This window comes from Notolepis coatsorum (assembly GCF_963971535.1).
Source record: "Notolepis coatsorum genome assembly, chromosome: 1".
Lineage (NCBI taxonomy): Eukaryota > Metazoa > Chordata > Actinopteri > Aulopiformes > Paralepididae > Notolepis > Notolepis coatsorum.
In genome coordinates, this window is record NC_140165.1 from 232,790,025 (window position 1) to 232,808,015 (window position 17,991).

The 17,991-nt window shown below is 41.7% G+C and overlaps 1 protein-coding gene across 3 annotated transcripts in view; it reads right to left on the bottom strand.

Moving 5' to 3' along the window:
- The window catches only part of srsf7a (serine and arginine rich splicing factor 7a), a 30,752-nt gene extending 14,063 nt beyond the window's left edge, over nt 1-16,689 (bottom strand). For 2 of the 3 annotated variants that reach the window (XM_084316202.1, XM_084316201.1), the window contains exons 1-5: nt 16,472-16,689; nt 15,227-15,455; nt 5,264-5,443; nt 3,052-3,144; nt 2,624-2,662 (exon numbers count right to left, since the gene is read on the bottom strand). In XM_084316202.1, the coding sequence (XP_084172328.1) occupies nt 2,624-2,662; nt 3,052-3,144; nt 5,264-5,443; nt 15,227-15,450 (536 nt within the window). In that variant the 5' untranslated portion in view covers nt 15,451-15,455; nt 16,472-16,689. The remainder of the gene's footprint in view (nt 1-2,623; nt 2,663-3,051; nt 3,145-5,263; nt 5,444-15,226; nt 15,456-16,471) is intronic. The other variant, XM_084316203.1, reaches the window with a different exon arrangement.
- Between the last annotated feature and the right edge of the window lie 1,302 nt (nt 16,690-17,991).

Sequence of the window (17,991 nt, forward strand, 5' to 3'; positions counted from 1 at the left end):
TTACGCAGAAGGGACATTGTATTTAATCGCACAAGACTACAAGTACCAAGTGGATAGCGGGCCATCGCACAAGACTACAAGTACCAAGTGGATAGCGGGCCATCGCACCAGTGCTATTGAAGTCAATCCTTTCATCGCACAGACTGACGTCAGTGTCGCACGTGCAACATATATATCGCACTGTACACCACTGCCATAGACAAATAGAGCTGGCGTGGGATGGTTTATTAAGAATATAAGCCTGGCGACCAAAGTGTTAAAGGCAGCCTTAGAGTGCTTCCGCATTGGCGTTTTGAGCTCCGATTGGCCGAGCGCACGCATGCGCATGAGCCGCGACGCGCTCCTCTAGCCAGGAATCGAAACTCCGTTTAAGCTCCAGAGAGCGAGGCTGAAAATCCACAGTTCTTGCCCCACTGATGGGAGCCGAATCCCGGATCCGAGTTTTCTGATGAATACTCCCAAAATATGGAGGTCACGAACGCAATTAAGTATTGATTACGCCGTAACAAATCATTAAAAAAATACCGTTAGCTGTGAGCTGGATTCGCCTGTTCGAATCCAGCTCACAGCTCCGGGGTTGTCACCAGCTTGGCTGGCCGTCTGCACTAATACAATTGGCTGTATTAGAGGGTGGGAGAAGCTGGCGGGGTGGGTCCAGGTCATTGTAAACAGCGACTCCTACAGTTCGGTCGGGGCGCCTGCTAAGCGCGGATAGGACTTGAGGGGGATAGTGTGGTCCTCCCACACGCTACGCCCTCTCGATGAGAATCCGCGCTGCCAGGTGAAAAGAAGCGGTGATTGGCTGGACGTGTGTCGGAGGAAGCACGTGGTAGCCTCCACTCTCCCAGATGATCTGACTGTGGGGGGTAAGTGCGCAGCGACCAGGAAGGGACTGGGAATTGGCATACGACTAACATTGGGATGGAAGAAAATCGGAGGAAAATGGAGGGGGAAAAAGATCCAAAAAAAAAAAAAAAAAAAAAAAAAACGTTAACTGGAGTATGTCGTTTCTTTACATATATGTTGGATTAGAGAATTGGTTTGTCATGACAATCCAATAAAAAAAAATCGCGATTTACCCAGTGGCTACAACAACACACATCATTGTTTACAATGAACGGTGGGGCTAATCGACACGGACACGTTAAACTAACCTAAAGTTAGTTGTTCACCAACAATCTACAGACACAAACAAACACAGAACCGGACTGTTATGTTAAATTAATTGATTGCTGTTTAACGCGTCCGATTATTCCCATCATGTAACTGCCATTGGCTCCGCGCCGCGCTCTCTCACCGGCCGTCTTACCCCACGGACGCGCGCTCGTCCTCGGCATCGCCATCGGTCAACCGCCACCGCCGCCACCACCTAAGTGGGAGCACCGCACGCCCCAGCCCAGCCCCACCGTTCATTGTAAACAATGATGCATGTAGTTACTGTGTGTTGTTGTAGCCACCGGGTAAATCGCAATTTTTTATTAGATTGTCATGACAAACCAATTATCTAATCCAACATATATGTAAAGAAACAACATACTCCAGTTAACGGTATATTTTTTTAATGATTCGTTACAGCATAATCAATACTTAATTGCGTTCGGGACCTCCATATTTTGGGGGTATTCATCAGAAAACTACGGGGATTCGGCTCCCATCAGTGGGGCAAGAACTGTGGATTTTCAGCCTCGCTCTCTGGAGCTTAAACGGAGTTTCGATTCCTGGCTAGAGGAGCGCGTTGCGGCTCATGCGCATGCGCGCACTCGGCCAATCAGAGCGCAAAACGCCAATGCGGAAGCACTATTCGGCTGCCTTTAATATAGACGCGGCTCAGAGGCTCCAGAATGAACTCTGGTAACCCCGGCTGCATCAGTGAGAAGTAAAATGTGGAGTCAGAAATCCGTTCTCCCATTCACTTTCATTGAGTCCATTCCAAAAGGGTGATTTACCATCTGGGAGACGATAGGGGGCACTTTTTTCAGATCTGAGCACCGGCGGTCCATGGATCTCCAACGGCGTGATGCAATATGATTTCAGATCGCTAATACAAATAAAATAAAAAATACCCAAGAATAGCCGTGACGTGGCACTCAACGGTCGGGGCGTAAACCCGAATATTCTCGGTCGTGGCACTCAAAGTGTTAAAGCTGTGGCCTTCTTACCACACAGTAAACAGCAACCTCTGGCGCTAATTGAGTTAAATGCTGTTTTTTATAGAAAAAACTGATCCAATATTTATGGCTTAAAACGAATTTCCGACAATTAGTTACACTTTAAATAAAAATATATTTCTTGATTCAGAACAATCTTATCATGGATGAACAAAACTTTCAATGCGAATGGTTGATTTGAATTTCAAGCACCTTGTTAAAAAAATCTGTTTAAACTTCCATGAGATCCATAGATGTCTGTAGATACCAAGAACATGCAAATGGACCTTGTAGAAGTGGAACAATCTTCCATATACAGAGGTATGTATTTTAGGCGGATTTTCAGAAAATAGGGCTAGGGCTCAACAGGTTAAGAGGAATTCCAGGCCTCGACTTTTTTTGGCCAAAAATCAAGCACTTCAAGGACCTTGTGGGAACCATGAGTTTCTTGTGTGTGTGGAGAGTTGTTGTCTTACCTGCTCCTGCGCTTGGTGTAGGACGCAGAGCGGTGACGCCTGGAACAAAGAAGAACAAAACGTCAGGAGAGGCTTCATGGGAATGGTCCGTTGACTGATTACTGCCGGCGACTGTTTGAATTTAATCAACTGCCCCAATGGGGGATTAATAAAGTAGAATTAAACTGAAGTGAAATATGGCTAAAGAAAGAGGGTGAAACTAGACTAAAGAAGAGCAATGAACCAGACTACAGAACCTGCAGTGTAAAGGTTACTTTAAAGCTTGTTCATGATGACTAGAACATCCTCTCAACAGAAACAAGTGTTTTCTTTCCTCTCAGGTGTCCACAATTACAGATATAGTGACTGACAACTTTTTTTTAATTACTAGACTAGTGTCTGAGGGAGTGGGGTCCAAGGGTCTCTACTGTAAATAAGTGTTGACCTACCGGCCGTTGCTACGGCTACGTGAGTTGCTCTTAGAGCGGTAACGGTGACCGTGGGACCTGGACCTGGAGCGAGAGCGGGAATGGGACCGAGACCTGTAATAAAAGAAAAACAAACACAATCAGTTACCCATTTAAAGCCTCGGTCGTCCACCATCATTACCTGCACCTTTATCTTGATAAGAAACCTATTACTGCTGCATCTGGTGCAAGAGAGCACAAGGATCACACTATTTCGCCGTATTATAAACACAAGAGGCCAAACAAGTAGCGAACAGCAGTTTGAGGCGACGCAATAGACCATCAGAGGGCTTTGACGGTGACACAGAAGCCAAACATGAATGAGAATCTAACCCTGAAATGAAAGTTTGTGTTGCTCTAAAAATAACAAAAACAATTCAAGCGCCATGGAAAACCCACCCTATTCAGTGGTGATGTGCAGAGCAGTTTGACAATAGCCCTTTCAGACCTATCCATTAGACAACCTCAGCTATTCAAAGCAAAGGTTTCCAAATGAATGTGGACGCAAAGATAACGAAACAAGAACGGAATAGTGTTCCCAACGCCCAGAAATGACATGCCTATAACTCAGAACTTAATAGTGCCTATAGCGCAGAACTTTAATAGTGCCTAAAGCGCAGAACCGAATAGTGCCTAAATAGTATTTTAAACTTCTTAAGTGTGTATTATGACAGATTTTCTAAAATGTTATTACCTATATTTATCATCTTCCTATTCCTCATCTGCACCTATATGTACACTTTATCGTTCTCATATTTATTTTATAGTCAGTTAATTATAGTGTTTACATACAATATATATTTTTTAGTGCCGTCAATAGATTTTTTTAACCAATTTATCTCACAGTTTTCTGTAATTAATCTAGATAAAAAAAAATCACATTTTTCAATTTCATTTTTCTACTTACGACCGAAACTTGTAACAGATATTTACTTGAGTAAAATCATGGAAATAATGTAGAATCAACACAAAGTAAGTATATTTAGATTCAAAGACTATTTTAATAGCTTTCTTTGATCTTTGAATACAGTTTCTCTCCTGTGAAATACAAATGTTCAAGACCAAACCATATTACACTGATCCATATTTAATATATGACGCCTCTCCCCTCTCTATCTCAAAGATGGATGTGCTTTCACTCAACAAACAAAACCATCAACATGTTAACTATGTTAACGTGCAGATTGGTTTAGAGGACGATAATGTCTTGTATGAACTACCAGTAATATAAATCATATTAACAACAAAAATGTGTTCCATCTTCATGTCAGAAAACACACACAGAACAGGGGGAGAGGGAGTGAGAACACACACCAAATGACTGCAGAGTCCACTTACAGGTTTAGTTATCCACCCACGAGCACCACACTCCAGCAGCGTAGATTGGCGAGGCCCGTGGAGGTGTTTTGCTTTGAGATGATACGCCAAAGACGTACTACTTCTATTTGCTATTTAATATTTTTAAATTGTTTTACTAGTATCCTTATGCTGGACCGCCTGGCATTTTCATCCGGCCCACCGCCTCACTGAGGAGCAATTCAACTGGCCTGTGATGGAAATCAAGTGCACCTCGCGCAAATGTCCCGACCGGCAAACGCAGAGCATTACCTGCACCAGCATAGTGTCTTTGTAGTTGAATACGGCTTTGCAAAGTGCGCAAATTACTTTACATTTCTCCAACGAGCCGCCTGGCAACTTTTTAAAGTGAAACGTTCCACATAATCTTCACACGTGACTGTCCTCTAACCAGGCGGCTCGCTTTATCTAGTTTGGCTGCACACTTTATGGGTCCACCGCGACAGGAAGTAAACAAAACTGCGTTAACGACGTAAAAATGTTTGTAGCGCGTTATATAATTAAAATGTATCTCCAAAGTTAAAGCGTTAATTTTGACAGCACTAATATTTTTATATTCAGATCTAATTGTATTGCCAATATTTATGTCTTTATACTATTACCCTGCCTGTACCTCCCCTATGCTGCTATGACAACCCGCATTTCTCCAAGGGGATCTTGATTTATTACCCTGCTCATACCACCCCTCCCTGTGCTGCTATGGTGCCTGAATTCACCCAAGGGAATCAATAAAGGAACATCTCATCTCAAAGATAAGATAATATATTCCTTTATTGATCCCTGTGGGGAAATTCAGGTAAAGCTCTTATAACCAGCTGCGATTCTGTTACTCTCGTACCTGCTACGACGGCCGCCGCCTCTCTTGTTGAAGCGATAGCAGTCGTAGGCGTAGTGCCCCCTGTCCCCACACTGGAAGCACCTGTCTTTTGGGTCAAAATGGCGTCTGCTGGGACGACCACGGCCCTTCCTGGACATGCCGGTTGACAGTTCCACTCGGATACGGGAGCCACAGAGAACCCTGGGAGAGAGGGTGAAACGAGAGTAAGGATACAGTACGTCAACTTATATATAAATGTTGCTGACTTTTATCCAAGACAAAACAATTATTCTGTTTTGTTCCAGGTTTCTAATTCAAGAAAGATGTGCACTCTCAACCTCATTTAGGTTGTATGCGTTTGTGATTTGACAGAATAGTGTTACCGGTAGATGAATCACAATATAATACCATAGCACAACAAAATGGATTGTAGCTAAATGTGTGATAATGCCAATTATCAAATTGTTGTCTTAAGAATTTTAAGAAGTAAAATGTAGACATTTGTAATACCACTTAACACATTGTCTGCCATGCAGTTTGCCCATCTTATACCACTCTCTGCCAGTGCTGTAAGCCTATGGTCACTCACCTTCTTTGCAGGGCTATACATTTTTAAATATTATAGCTATATAGACATTACTATGGCCCATTAAACATCGGGTATCTATTGTTCCGGATTTGGGAACGTTATATTTTTCCATTCATACATTGTCGTGTTAGTACCGTCGTGAATATAAGTATGTTTTTAGAGTGTAGAGCAGTAATTCCTAGAACGCTATATTAAAAAATTCAAATGCATCTGATCGGTATACATTATGCTCCATCATGCGTGAAGGAAAGCGGGGGGGGGGGGGGGGGGTCGTTTATGATTCCTTGATTGTCAGTAACGGCTTTCTTTAGTACGACAAGCTAGGGCTGGGCAATAAAACGATAACGATAAATATCGCGATAAATTATTTCCTCGAAATAAACATGAAGCGTGGTCGCAAAGTTTCGATATATCGATTTTCCAAGTTTGGCTCCGTTCAGCCTCGGCTCAGCTCACTCACTAACAACCAACGTTACGTGATGACGTCCTTACGCACCACAGCTCAGGACTCAAGGCTGCTAGGATACTTAGCTTGCACGGCGCTATTTAATATATTTACGTGCCGAGTATGTGTGTGGCGAGAATTCTGATGCCACGGTTATAGTAGTGTGTGATATACGGTGGACGTCGTTGCAATGTATTGTGGCGGAACAGAGTATTTTAGGGATATTTACTAGTACATTGTCATGGAATACATCGCTTGTAAACGAAGCTGGCTAGGTTAACTAGCTTGCACGGCGCTGTTTTTATATATTTACGTGCCGAGTATGTGTGTGGCGAGAATTCTGATGCCACGGTTATAGTAGTGTGTGATATACGGTGGACGTCGTTGCAATGTATTGTGGCGGAGTATTTTAGGGATATTTACTAGTACATTGTCATGGGATACACAGTACTGCTCGCTCTGGCTAACGTGCGCGGACTGATGACGACATCAACTCGAGACATTCACAGCAGAAAAATAAGTCTATTAATAGCCCGTCCATCGGCGCCGGGCATAAAAAGTTAATTAAACTTGACAGACATTATATCGACGATAATTATCGATATCGAGTTATATGAAAATAATTTTATAATTTTATCGCAATAACGTTTTTGGTCATATCGCCCAGCCCTACGACAAGCATACGTTGATCAGATGGATTGCAATGAAATAAATGGACAATCGAGCTGGAATTAACGTTAGATTCCGCTTACCTGTGGCCGATCAGTCTGAAGAAAAAAATATTCCAATTATTTGATTTCGATCTGCTAGATCCATTTCCCGTTTGTACGACGCAATAAACGCCGAAAGCATATTGATTCTTGCGTCTGGAAAGCGATCCAATGCACTCAAGTGTTTGTCTGGATCCACATAACAAGATAGCTCTGCCCGGAACAATTATGAATGCCAATAGCTAATAAAGGAAATAACGATCATAAAAACGAGTTAACTCGTTGTTGGCGCAGAATGTGTTAAGAGCAATATTTAATTCGATTCACACTAGCAAAAAACACATAGCGACAATTGACACTCAATCTACATTCTCAATCGCTCCATACAATCCACCATTTAGGGCTAAACTGTGTATTCAAATAGCCTAACAAATCAAAGGTAATAGGTCTCTGAACATTGGCTTGCAGTTGCATTATTGCAAACTAAAGAAATGTGAATTCAAGAAGTTAAAACGAAGTTTTGCCTATTTAATTGTTTTAGAAGCCTATAGCCAATGTTCCGAGAAACTATTCTGAAGGTCCAGATTAATGACTTTTTAGTTCAACAAAGGTAGATTAGGCTATCACCTAAAATCCACATTTATTATTTTCTATACCTTATGTGTTGTTTATTTGTATAAGAGATATCTTTACACTGGTTATTTACTTGATAGTATTTTTTATTATACGTCCTTTTATCGCACTGTAGACAGCGCGAGCCCACGCACCTGCGTATTGTATGTAAATGCCAGTGTGTTGGAGCGGGAGAAAAAAGGCTACAGTCTAGGGGTGGGAATCGCCAGAGACCTCACGATACTATCGCGATACTTGCGTCGTGGTACGCTGAGTATTGCGATATATATATATTTTTTAAATGTATTACCTTTTTCAACTGCAGAGTTAAACTTTGTCAACATGTTTTATCTAATAAAATAAAGTTCAGTCTGTTCATCTCACTCCAATCATTTTTATTGCAGAACATGGTATTTTCTCAAGCAGACAGATGTAAACACTGTAATCTGTGTTGCATGTACCTGACAAACTGAACTGTTTGTATTTCAGTCATATTCCAACTTAACTGAATGCACATGTGTGTGTGTGTGTGTGTGTGTGTGGAGGACTACTGTACTATTACAGGTATTGAAATGAACAATGCAACTTCCTTATAATTTCTTTTTCAATGAATAATTAAATATCGATACAGTATCGCGATACTACTACGTATCGATTTCCCTCCCACCCCTGCTACAGTCCAGTGTGTAATTTACGAGAGAGCAGGTTTGGCTCGTGAGCTGTGATTGGAAACGGTATCGTAATATAAGTTTAAGGAGAAGTGGCATACATGGCAGATATTTTTTAGCATTTGAATGGACTCAATTGGAGTCTTCACGGGAAGTCAGTGCAAGACAAACACGAAGCAACATCACCCGGCTCGTTAGTGATAACGCTATCCATTGCCAGTCTCTCTCTCTCCCAAATCCATTCTGAGACAACGGACTCAGTGCGCAAGTCCAAGTCGTGTGTAACAAGTCTCTCTCTCTCTCTCTCTCTCTCACTCAAGTAGTCAATTTACACTATAAAACTAACTGGATAGTTGATTTAACTTCATTAGCTGAACTATTCTAAAATCATTTAGTCTGCTATAAGCGTAAACATGTGTGTGTGTGCGTGCATCCCATCCTGTATTTACTTTACTTTATATACGTTTGATGGTTATTTATTTTTACTGTTTGCATACAAGGCGGGCCGTGACATTTTTTGATAACAATTAGTGGTCCGCATAAACAAAAAGTTTGGGAACCACTGGTGTAGCCCCTTAGCTACACAAACTAAAGAAATGTGAATTCAAGAAGTTAAAACGAAGTTTAGCCTATTCAATTGTTTTAGAAGCCTATATGGCATATTGCCTTTTACACACTATAGGCCAATTGTTTTTTCAGCCCGTTATTCGTTTTAACTTTCAGTCGGTTAATAAATATGTGTAGTTAATTCAGTATTTAACTTCTTGAATTCATATTTATTTAGGCTATGCTAATTAAAAAAAGACAAATCGTTATGGAAATCGTAATTTAATTCTCTGCTTATTTAACTCACTGGACGCCAATCACGAGTATAGTCGGGTTAACTCGCCGCCGCTTGAGCGCCAATCACGAGTATAGTCGGGTTTTAATCGTTATTTCTTTTATTAGCGATATCTATTCATTTTCATCCATCCAACCTAGGGCTGGGCGGTAAAACGATAACGATAAATATTGCGATAAATTATTTCCTCGAAATAAACATGAAACGTGGTCGCAAAGTTTCGATATATCGATTTTCCAAGTTTGGCTCCGCTCAGCCTCGGCTCAACACAATCACTAACAACAACCAACATTACGTGATGACGTGACGTGCTTTACATGATGACGTGACGTGCTTACGCACCACAGCTCCAGATGCGCCACTGTTTTGGTTTAGGACTCAAGGCTGGCGCTAGGATAATTAGCTTGCACAGCTCTATGTTATATATTTACGTGCCGTGTATGCGTGTAACGTGAATTCTGATGCCACGGTTATAGTAGTGTGTGGTATACGGTGGACGTCGTTGCAATGTATTCTGGCGGAACAGAGTATTTTAGGGATATTTAGGACATTTGGATACATGCGTGGCTAGGATAATTAGCTTGCACGGCGCGATTTTATATATTTACGTGCAGAGTATGTATGTGGCGTGAATTCTGATGCCACGGTTATAGTAGTGTGTGGTATACGGTGGACGTCGTTGCAATGTATTCTGGCGGAACAGAGTATTTTAGGGATATTTAGGACATTTGGATACATGCGTGGCTAGGATAATTAGCTTGCACGGCGCGATTTTATATATTTACGTGCAGAGTATGTATGTGGCGTGAATTCTGATGCCACGGTTATAGTAGTGTGTGGTATACGGTGGACGTTGTTGCAATTTATTGGGGCGGAACAGAGTATTTTAGGGATATTTACTAGTACATTGTCATGGGATTGTCTCGCTCTGGCTAACTGCTAACGTGCGCGGACTGATGACGACATCAACTCGAGACATTCGAAGCAGAAAAACAAGTTCATCGGCGCCGGGCATAATAAGTTAATTAAACTTGACAGACATTATATCGACGATAATTATCGATATCGAGTTATATGAAAATAATTTTATAATTTTATCACGATAACGTTTTTGGCCATATCGCCCAGCCCTAATCCAACCGGATGTTATCAGTGGGAATGGGTCTGAGCTCGCAAAAGGGCAAATACCGCCGCCTATCGTCTACCGGATGGTATTGCACATCATTGGAATCAGTCTGGCTGGGGCTGTGCATAAAAAAAAATCCGGTCCAGGTTTTCCTTCTCGGGCATGCAGTATCGTTGACTGGAGACACTCCGAGCAGCGTGGATTGTGTTTTGGATATATAACGTTGGATCAATAAACGTGATCAATATTTGGAATGGCGATCAGGAATTGGATTAATCTTTTTGCAGGACATCAGATGTGAGGTAAGGACTATGTTACCAATCTTGGGTTAATCAGATGTTTCTTTCACAGCGATCACAACATGTCTGTGTGTGTGCGTGCCTATGGCGCCGACCAAGGCACAGATAAGCGATTTTCAGCCCGCTTCTGTATAGTGCATGACAGGGTTAGAAATTTTAAAAAAATTCCCAAGGGCTTTTTTGCCCCCCTTAATTGATTTTTGGGGGCTTTTTTTGTATTTCAGGGGCACAACATTTTTATAATGAAAATTAACAAAGATTATAAAACATTGTTGACACTTTTTTTTTTACAGTCTTCGTCCCTATGTTTGATAACGTAATGTTAATGTCTCCATATATAGGGCTCTACTAGGGATGGGTACCGAATTCGGTACTTTTGAGGCACCGAACCGAAACACGTCGGTACTACCGAGTATCGAATCAAGTGAGAAAACGGAGGGGAAAAAAATATCTATTATTTTTTACTTTCTTTTCATGTCAACGTTCACACGCACAATATATGCTTACCTAGGATTTGACTTGATTCAACAACAAAGCAGTCGGAGCAATGACAAGCCGAAAACTGTCGAAATTGTAGTTATTTGAAGTTTGGATTTTTTTTTACGACTGAGGTAGGTAAATTTAATTTCTTGAGACTAAAGTACCGAAAAAAGGTACCGTTGGGTACCGGTATCGATTCACAGGTACCGGTATCGGTTCAAATGTGAAAGGTACCCATCCCTAGGCTCTACGCTAACCTTTTTCCCAAGGAGCACATGTGCTCCTAAATAAAATGTTAATAAATAAAATCTAAATACAAATTTAGGAGCACAGTGACAATTGTTCAAGTAACACACACACACGCACGATGTGTGACATCATGGCTTGGTTTCATGTTTTGAGGTACCTTCAATTATCTGTAAATAATACATACATACTCTATCTAAATAGATTAAATATTATTGTCCCTGAGGGCAAGTTGTGTTGTCTTGATATATCTACAAATAGCAGACGAATAACCGGTTGCCTCTGGATCAATGAATGTCTAATATTGAATAATATTATTAGCTATTTTATTTTTAACATCCCTAATTCCAACAGTCAAGAGGCTTGTTTCAAATTGATACATGAAAAACCCCACACACGCAACATTTGTGAGTATAGGCTCTGGCCAGATCGATCAATGAAATACGTTGCGCGCTCAGCGCTGTGGAATGAAGGAAATGCGCATCGGGATCGGATTTGGATGTTATTCTTTGGAGTTGTGTTACAGGTTACTTAACGTTACAGATCGCGCTATGCAGATGCTTAGCTTGCTAACGTTAAGATAGCAGTGTAATGCTTGATGAAAGCAGAGCGCTCTGTCTGTGTTCGCATCCTCTCAAGTGCCTGTAACACGCAGCGGGCCCCGCCTCCCTGCCTCCTTGGAACAAACATTCCACCCAAAAACTGAATTTCAGTCCAGTTTCAATCTGAACTATTAACAGCGGAGCTGTTTTGTAATCTTCACTCGTCTGTCTCGCACACTGCACCGGTTTGCACACACGCATATTATTAGGGGCAAATACGAGGGAAATGCTTGCACTGTAGAGCATATATATAATTAGTAAACTGCCGGGGGCTTCTCTTGCCCCCCTTAACTGATTTTCGAGGGCATTTGGTCAATTTTCGCCCAAGCCCCCGTTAATTTCGAACCCTGGTGCATGAGGACACATAATATCGATAATCTAGCGTTTATTTGAAAACTATTCATAAATCAAGCGACAAATGGCACGATTTCTAACGAAATACATTGAAGCTCGATTTGCTGGGAGTTTATTGAGATGAGCCAGAACGCTCTAGAAATATATTGATATTCATCACAGTATAAAACGGAAATGTACAGATGAAAAAACTATCCATTGATACGCGACAGGTGTATTAGACCCATAGCCATAATTTAAGATATATTTTAAGCACTCGCAAATCTCCCTGTCCTCCCATTGATTAAAGCGGTGGCCATCTAGACCTATATCGGGCATATAGCTCCGGCGCTGAATGAGTTAATGCTTCAATTCATTCAGAAACGTTGCAGCAAACAATCCATATGTGCATTTGTTTACATAATGATAACGTACATAAATAACAATATTATTGAGGGAGGAAAAAAAGGAAACTGATAGCCTAATGTTTCACCCTGTTAGTCAAGTTGAACAAGTTGAAACACCGGCTCCCAGTCAGCATTTGAGGCTATATTTTTCATTTTAACCCCCGAGCTCGCGGTTTTGGGCATGCAACAAAATACCTCCCACGCATGCTCAGTGTTGAATTCAGTGATGAGATCAGTTGCCGTCTGACCACGCCTAGCTTCTGACCACGCCAGTTCAGGAGACAACGCGTCGTCTAACCTGACTGTCACAATGCAACGTTGTGAAAAGTTCCCGTTTCCCTAATGTAAACGCAGCGTAAAGCACTTTCCTGGGGGCAGCAGGTCAAAACACACATGAAGGACATTTGTGGAGTCATCAATTATCTTATGTGCTTTCTTGAGCACTGTAAAACTGCATTAGGGATCTTTGTGTTCTGTCGATAATTTTTTAGCTAAGGTTGACAACACCTTGCAGTTTGTTCTTGTCTCTTTGACAGAGGGATGTGAACCAGCATACAAATGAAAAGGTTAGAATACTCTCAATAAAGGAAGAATAAAACGTTGTCAGAATTCTCTGGCCGACTCCAAAGGAGTTTAGTTTAAGAAGACTGTACAGACGCTGATGAGCCTTTTTTTTTTTTAATTATTATAACATCTGTATTCATACTAGTGCACTGCAACCTTGCCCAGGCCCGACGGGTTCGGGCTGAGTAGGTTTTTTTTTTTTTAATAAATAATTCAGGCTCGGCCGGGCCCGGGCACCGCCGCTTTTTATTTTTTTATTGTGGTTTTTTCTTCTTCATATAACTAGGGTTATAGGATAACCTTCGTTTTCCTTAAGATTCGTTTTTCTCTTTTGCGCCAGAGAAACATTTGGATGTAATTACCGCAGCGCGCAGGGAGAACTCAGGGGACAAGTTCAACTCGATTGGTTGTGTTGGAATATAGCCAGTTGGCGAACGTTTTAATTTGTTCTTGGGATGTATGTAGCCGGTTGGCGAAGTTTTGTTAACGGTGTTCAACGCGTTGCTGACGTCGTGGTGAGTGATGTTTATTATTTGCTGGGTCGCTACCTGTTTTGTTGTGCTTTTCATTATGTTGCTCTGCTCGAAATCTGATTTCTGTTTTCTGTTTGTTTGTATAGTGACTGAGTAGGCTATTGTGTGTGTGTCAAAGAAGATTCTATAGCCTTCAATACGTTTTACGAGGCTGATGTGTGAGTCAGTCTATAAGCGAGCACTGGGAGAGACGGCATTCTAATAAGAGCGAAACAGGCTATGTAAATGCTTCTTAGTTTTGTTTATTTATTACGTTCATAAAAAAACGTGTTTCGAATATTTAAAACAAATACAATTTTTTTTTTTTTTTTAATAATAATAATAATAATTTTTTTCTGGGTTTTCACACGGGCTAGGGCTTAAAATATTATTTACAGTCGGGCTTATTTTCGGGCAGGGCCTGAAGTTCACGGGCTCGGGCTTTATTTCAAGGCCCTTGCAGACCACTAATTCATACCACTAGTCTCCATATCACAGTCCACGATAGGGGTGGGGGGAAATCGATACGTAGTAGTAGTATCGTGATACTTTGCGTGGCGATACTGTATCGATACAGGGACGCCAAGTATCGATATTTAATTATTCATAAAAAACACTTTTTTTTTCCTTCTATAAGGAAGTTGCATTGTTCATTTCAATACCTGTAATAGTACAGTAGTCCACACACGCATTCAGTTAAGTTGGAATATGACTAATACAAACAGTTCAGTTTGTCAGGTACATGCAACACAGATTACTAGGGCTGCAACTAATGACTATTTTGGTAGTCGACTAATCTGTCGATTATTTTTTCGATTAGTCAACTAATCGAAAAAAATTTATATTAAAAAAAAATTATAATTTTTTTTACACTACCTATCTTTGTGAAAGTGGCTTCTCAGCTCTGGTCCAGCTGAAGACAGAGCAGAGGAACAGATTGAGCATGACCTCAGAGTTGCTTTGTCTACCATCACCCCAGACGTTGAGACTCTTGTCAGGACCAAACAACATCCCCAGTTATCCCATTAGTTCCCCCAAACTTACTGTCGGTCTGTTATGTTAAGCTAAGAAGTCTTCAGCTGGACCAGAGCTGAGAAGCCACTTTCACAAAGATAGGTAGTGCAAAAAAAATAATACAAAAATTTAGCGACTAATCGACGCAACAATTCCTCGTCTACGATTTTTTTATAATCGACATCGTCGATTATGTCGACTAATCGTTGCAGCCCTAGTGTTTACATCTGTCTGCTTGAGAAAATACCATGTTCTGCAATAAAAAAAAATAGAAGTGAGATGAACAGACTAAACTTTATTTTATTAGATAAAACATGTTGACAAAGTTTTACTTTGCAGTTGGAAAAAGGCAATAAATTAAATTTGATTAATTTTTTTTTAAATAAATCCGCAATATATTTAGTATCGCGCCAGTATCGTATTGTGACGCAAGTATCGCAAGGTCTCTGGCGATTCCCACCCCTAGTCGATGAAGCCCTGCACTACAGCCAGCGAAAACAAGCTGGTGACGGCCAAACACATTAGGTACAACTCACTTTCCATCCATGCCTTTCACTGCGTCCTCTGCATCTCTGGCATCTTCATACTCCACAAAGGCGAACCCAGGTGGGTTCCTGGCGACCCAGACAGTGCGCAGTGGACCATAGTAGCTGAAGGCCCGCTCTAGCTCCCCCTTGGCCGCGCCGTTGCCCAGGTCACCAACATACACTTTGCAGTCGGAGTTCCGAGACGAGCTACGGGAAGACGAGTAGTGTGACATATCACCTGTAGAGAGAAGAGGAAGGTTGAGGAGGAGTCCTAAGTCATCCAAAAACATGTTATTGTTTATAGCCAGCCGCCAGTGTGGTAAATAGGACATAAAATGCGTGTTTAGTGACAGATAAAGGGCAACTATCGAATAACGGATATTTGGTTGTTATATTATAATATTAATACTATATTATTTGCGTATACTATTCTAATATGGTGTTGCCAGACATCCTGCCGTGCAGGTACTTTACTGTATATTTTATACTGTGTATTGTTTGGAGTCAGTTGTGTTGTGTCATGTCTGTGTGCATCTGTAGTGGGTGTGTAAGCTCAAGACAAATTTCCCAGCTGATGAGACAATAAAGTGACTCTGGTTTACAACAATGCAAGAATCCCCCCACAAAACAATCAAACTTGCGTGGGTCATAGAAATCTATAATCATGTTGTTATGACACTTGGTCAGTGTGAAAAAAGCGCCAAGCTCAAGTTGATGCACGCCTCCATGTTCACTATGGCAAACGAGGCCTTATGGGGCTGCGATCAAGTCAGCTGTAGAAACACATCACTGTTATGATCGAATTGTCGACACACATCAACACCCCCACCTAGCTTTAGAGTAAAACGGGGTCTGATTAACTGATCAATTCAAATGTTGATTTTTAGTGCGAGCCCCCGTTACCTCTTAACATTGAGAAAAACGGTGACTCTAGCCGCAAGTTGGATTGGTTTAGCTTTTTGCCAAAGGCTCAATATGAATGTGGATCGGTGTGTAGCTACTGCCTGTGGATAATAGTTCAGCAAGGCATGGGGTCGTTTGGGGGGAAAACGACGTTTTCTCAACGGGTCCTCGGTCGCATCATTCGATATAGCTAGCTATTAAGAGGCCACATTACGTTTAACTGACTACATCATCATATCATGTGGACACATTCGTAGTTATCTAAGAATGACTCCCAACCACAAATCATGCGCCTGACTCGGGCCCTCCTCGGTGTTCGTAAACAATGGCGACCACACGCGTTCACGTTACCTTCTCTTCCGCAGTTCCGTTGATATAACGTTACTAGTGAACACCGTCGAGAAATGGAACCTCGATGACCCACAACCGGGAGCGCGGACTACTATTAACTCGATATTATATTCTTCTTGTGATATTTTCGAGGTAACTTGCTACTTCAACAACAATTTAAAAAATCTCCCACATGTCGTCCTTGTCCCGAGCTAACTAGCTAGCTAAGCTCGTGCCACTTCCGCATCTGCGCACTGTGGTACTGACATGGTGACATGGTTTCTAGTGTGGGCGAGGGGCGGGGCTCTGGGGCGAGGGGCGGGGCCTCGAAGAAGAAAGATGTCACGAAACCAAAATAGTCAAAACAATGATATATTCATGATTACCCGACTTGTTTTTAAATGCCGTAGTTTCTATGTTTTTGACGTTTTATTGATGGCTAAAATTAAAACAAAGACGGCGGGAAATGCCGAGGTAACCAACGAGAATGTCGTAGTTACCATGGAAACGAGTAAATATTACAAATATAAAACAAATTTTCTCAACAGTTAAGTTAAAACATTTACATTTATTGGTCGTAACAGTATAATAATTAAACAATCTACCTCCGTCAAAGATTATGAACCTACACACAATTATGGTCTGTCTGTCCTCACTGGTAAACAAGAATACCCTGAAGACTCTGGCAGGAGCACTCATTCAAGGGTACTACGACTATGCTTGCACCTCATGGTACCAAAGCACCTCAAAGGCGCTAAAAACAAAATTACAAACATCTCAAAACAAACTGGTCAGACTACTGCTTGACCTTACTCCTAGAACCCACCTCACCCCTGCCCACTTTGACAACCTAGGATGGCTTAGAGTAGACGACAGAGTACAGCAACTTGCAATGGGCCTGGTCTACAAGATACACTACACGACCAAGGTACCCATGTACATGTCAAAATACTTCCCAAAGGTCAGTGAATACCACGATCACAACACCAGAGGGAGCTCCACAAATCATGTTAAACCCAGATTCGGCTCAAACAAGGGACTAAACATGTTTCGCAATTATGCCACATCAATGTGGAACGCCCTACCCAAAGCTGTAAAGGAATGTGAATCACTACCCACTTTCAAAAACACTCTCAAAAAACACCTAAGGGAGACTGCAACTCGAAACTGGCCCCTGTAAATGTCCGAACACAACCCTCTCCAATGTACAGTAAATTACCAAGTATGGTCTTGTCAATATTCCAATGTACAGTTTTGTTTGTACAGTTGTACAGTGTCCCCCACCCACCCCTCCTACCCAACCCCCCCCCCCCCCACTCCTACCCAACCCCCACCCACCCCCACCCAACCACCTCCAATGTACAGCCCCCCCCCAACCCCACCCCCCCCCCCACCTACCCAATCCAATGTACAGTTTCTACGTCAAATGTATATACTCTTTTTTCTGGACTCTTTGTATCACAAACAGTACTGTATTTGCAAATCTGGTATGTCATAAATGTATAGATGTAGCAGTACTGTCTATCTGTATGTCATGTATG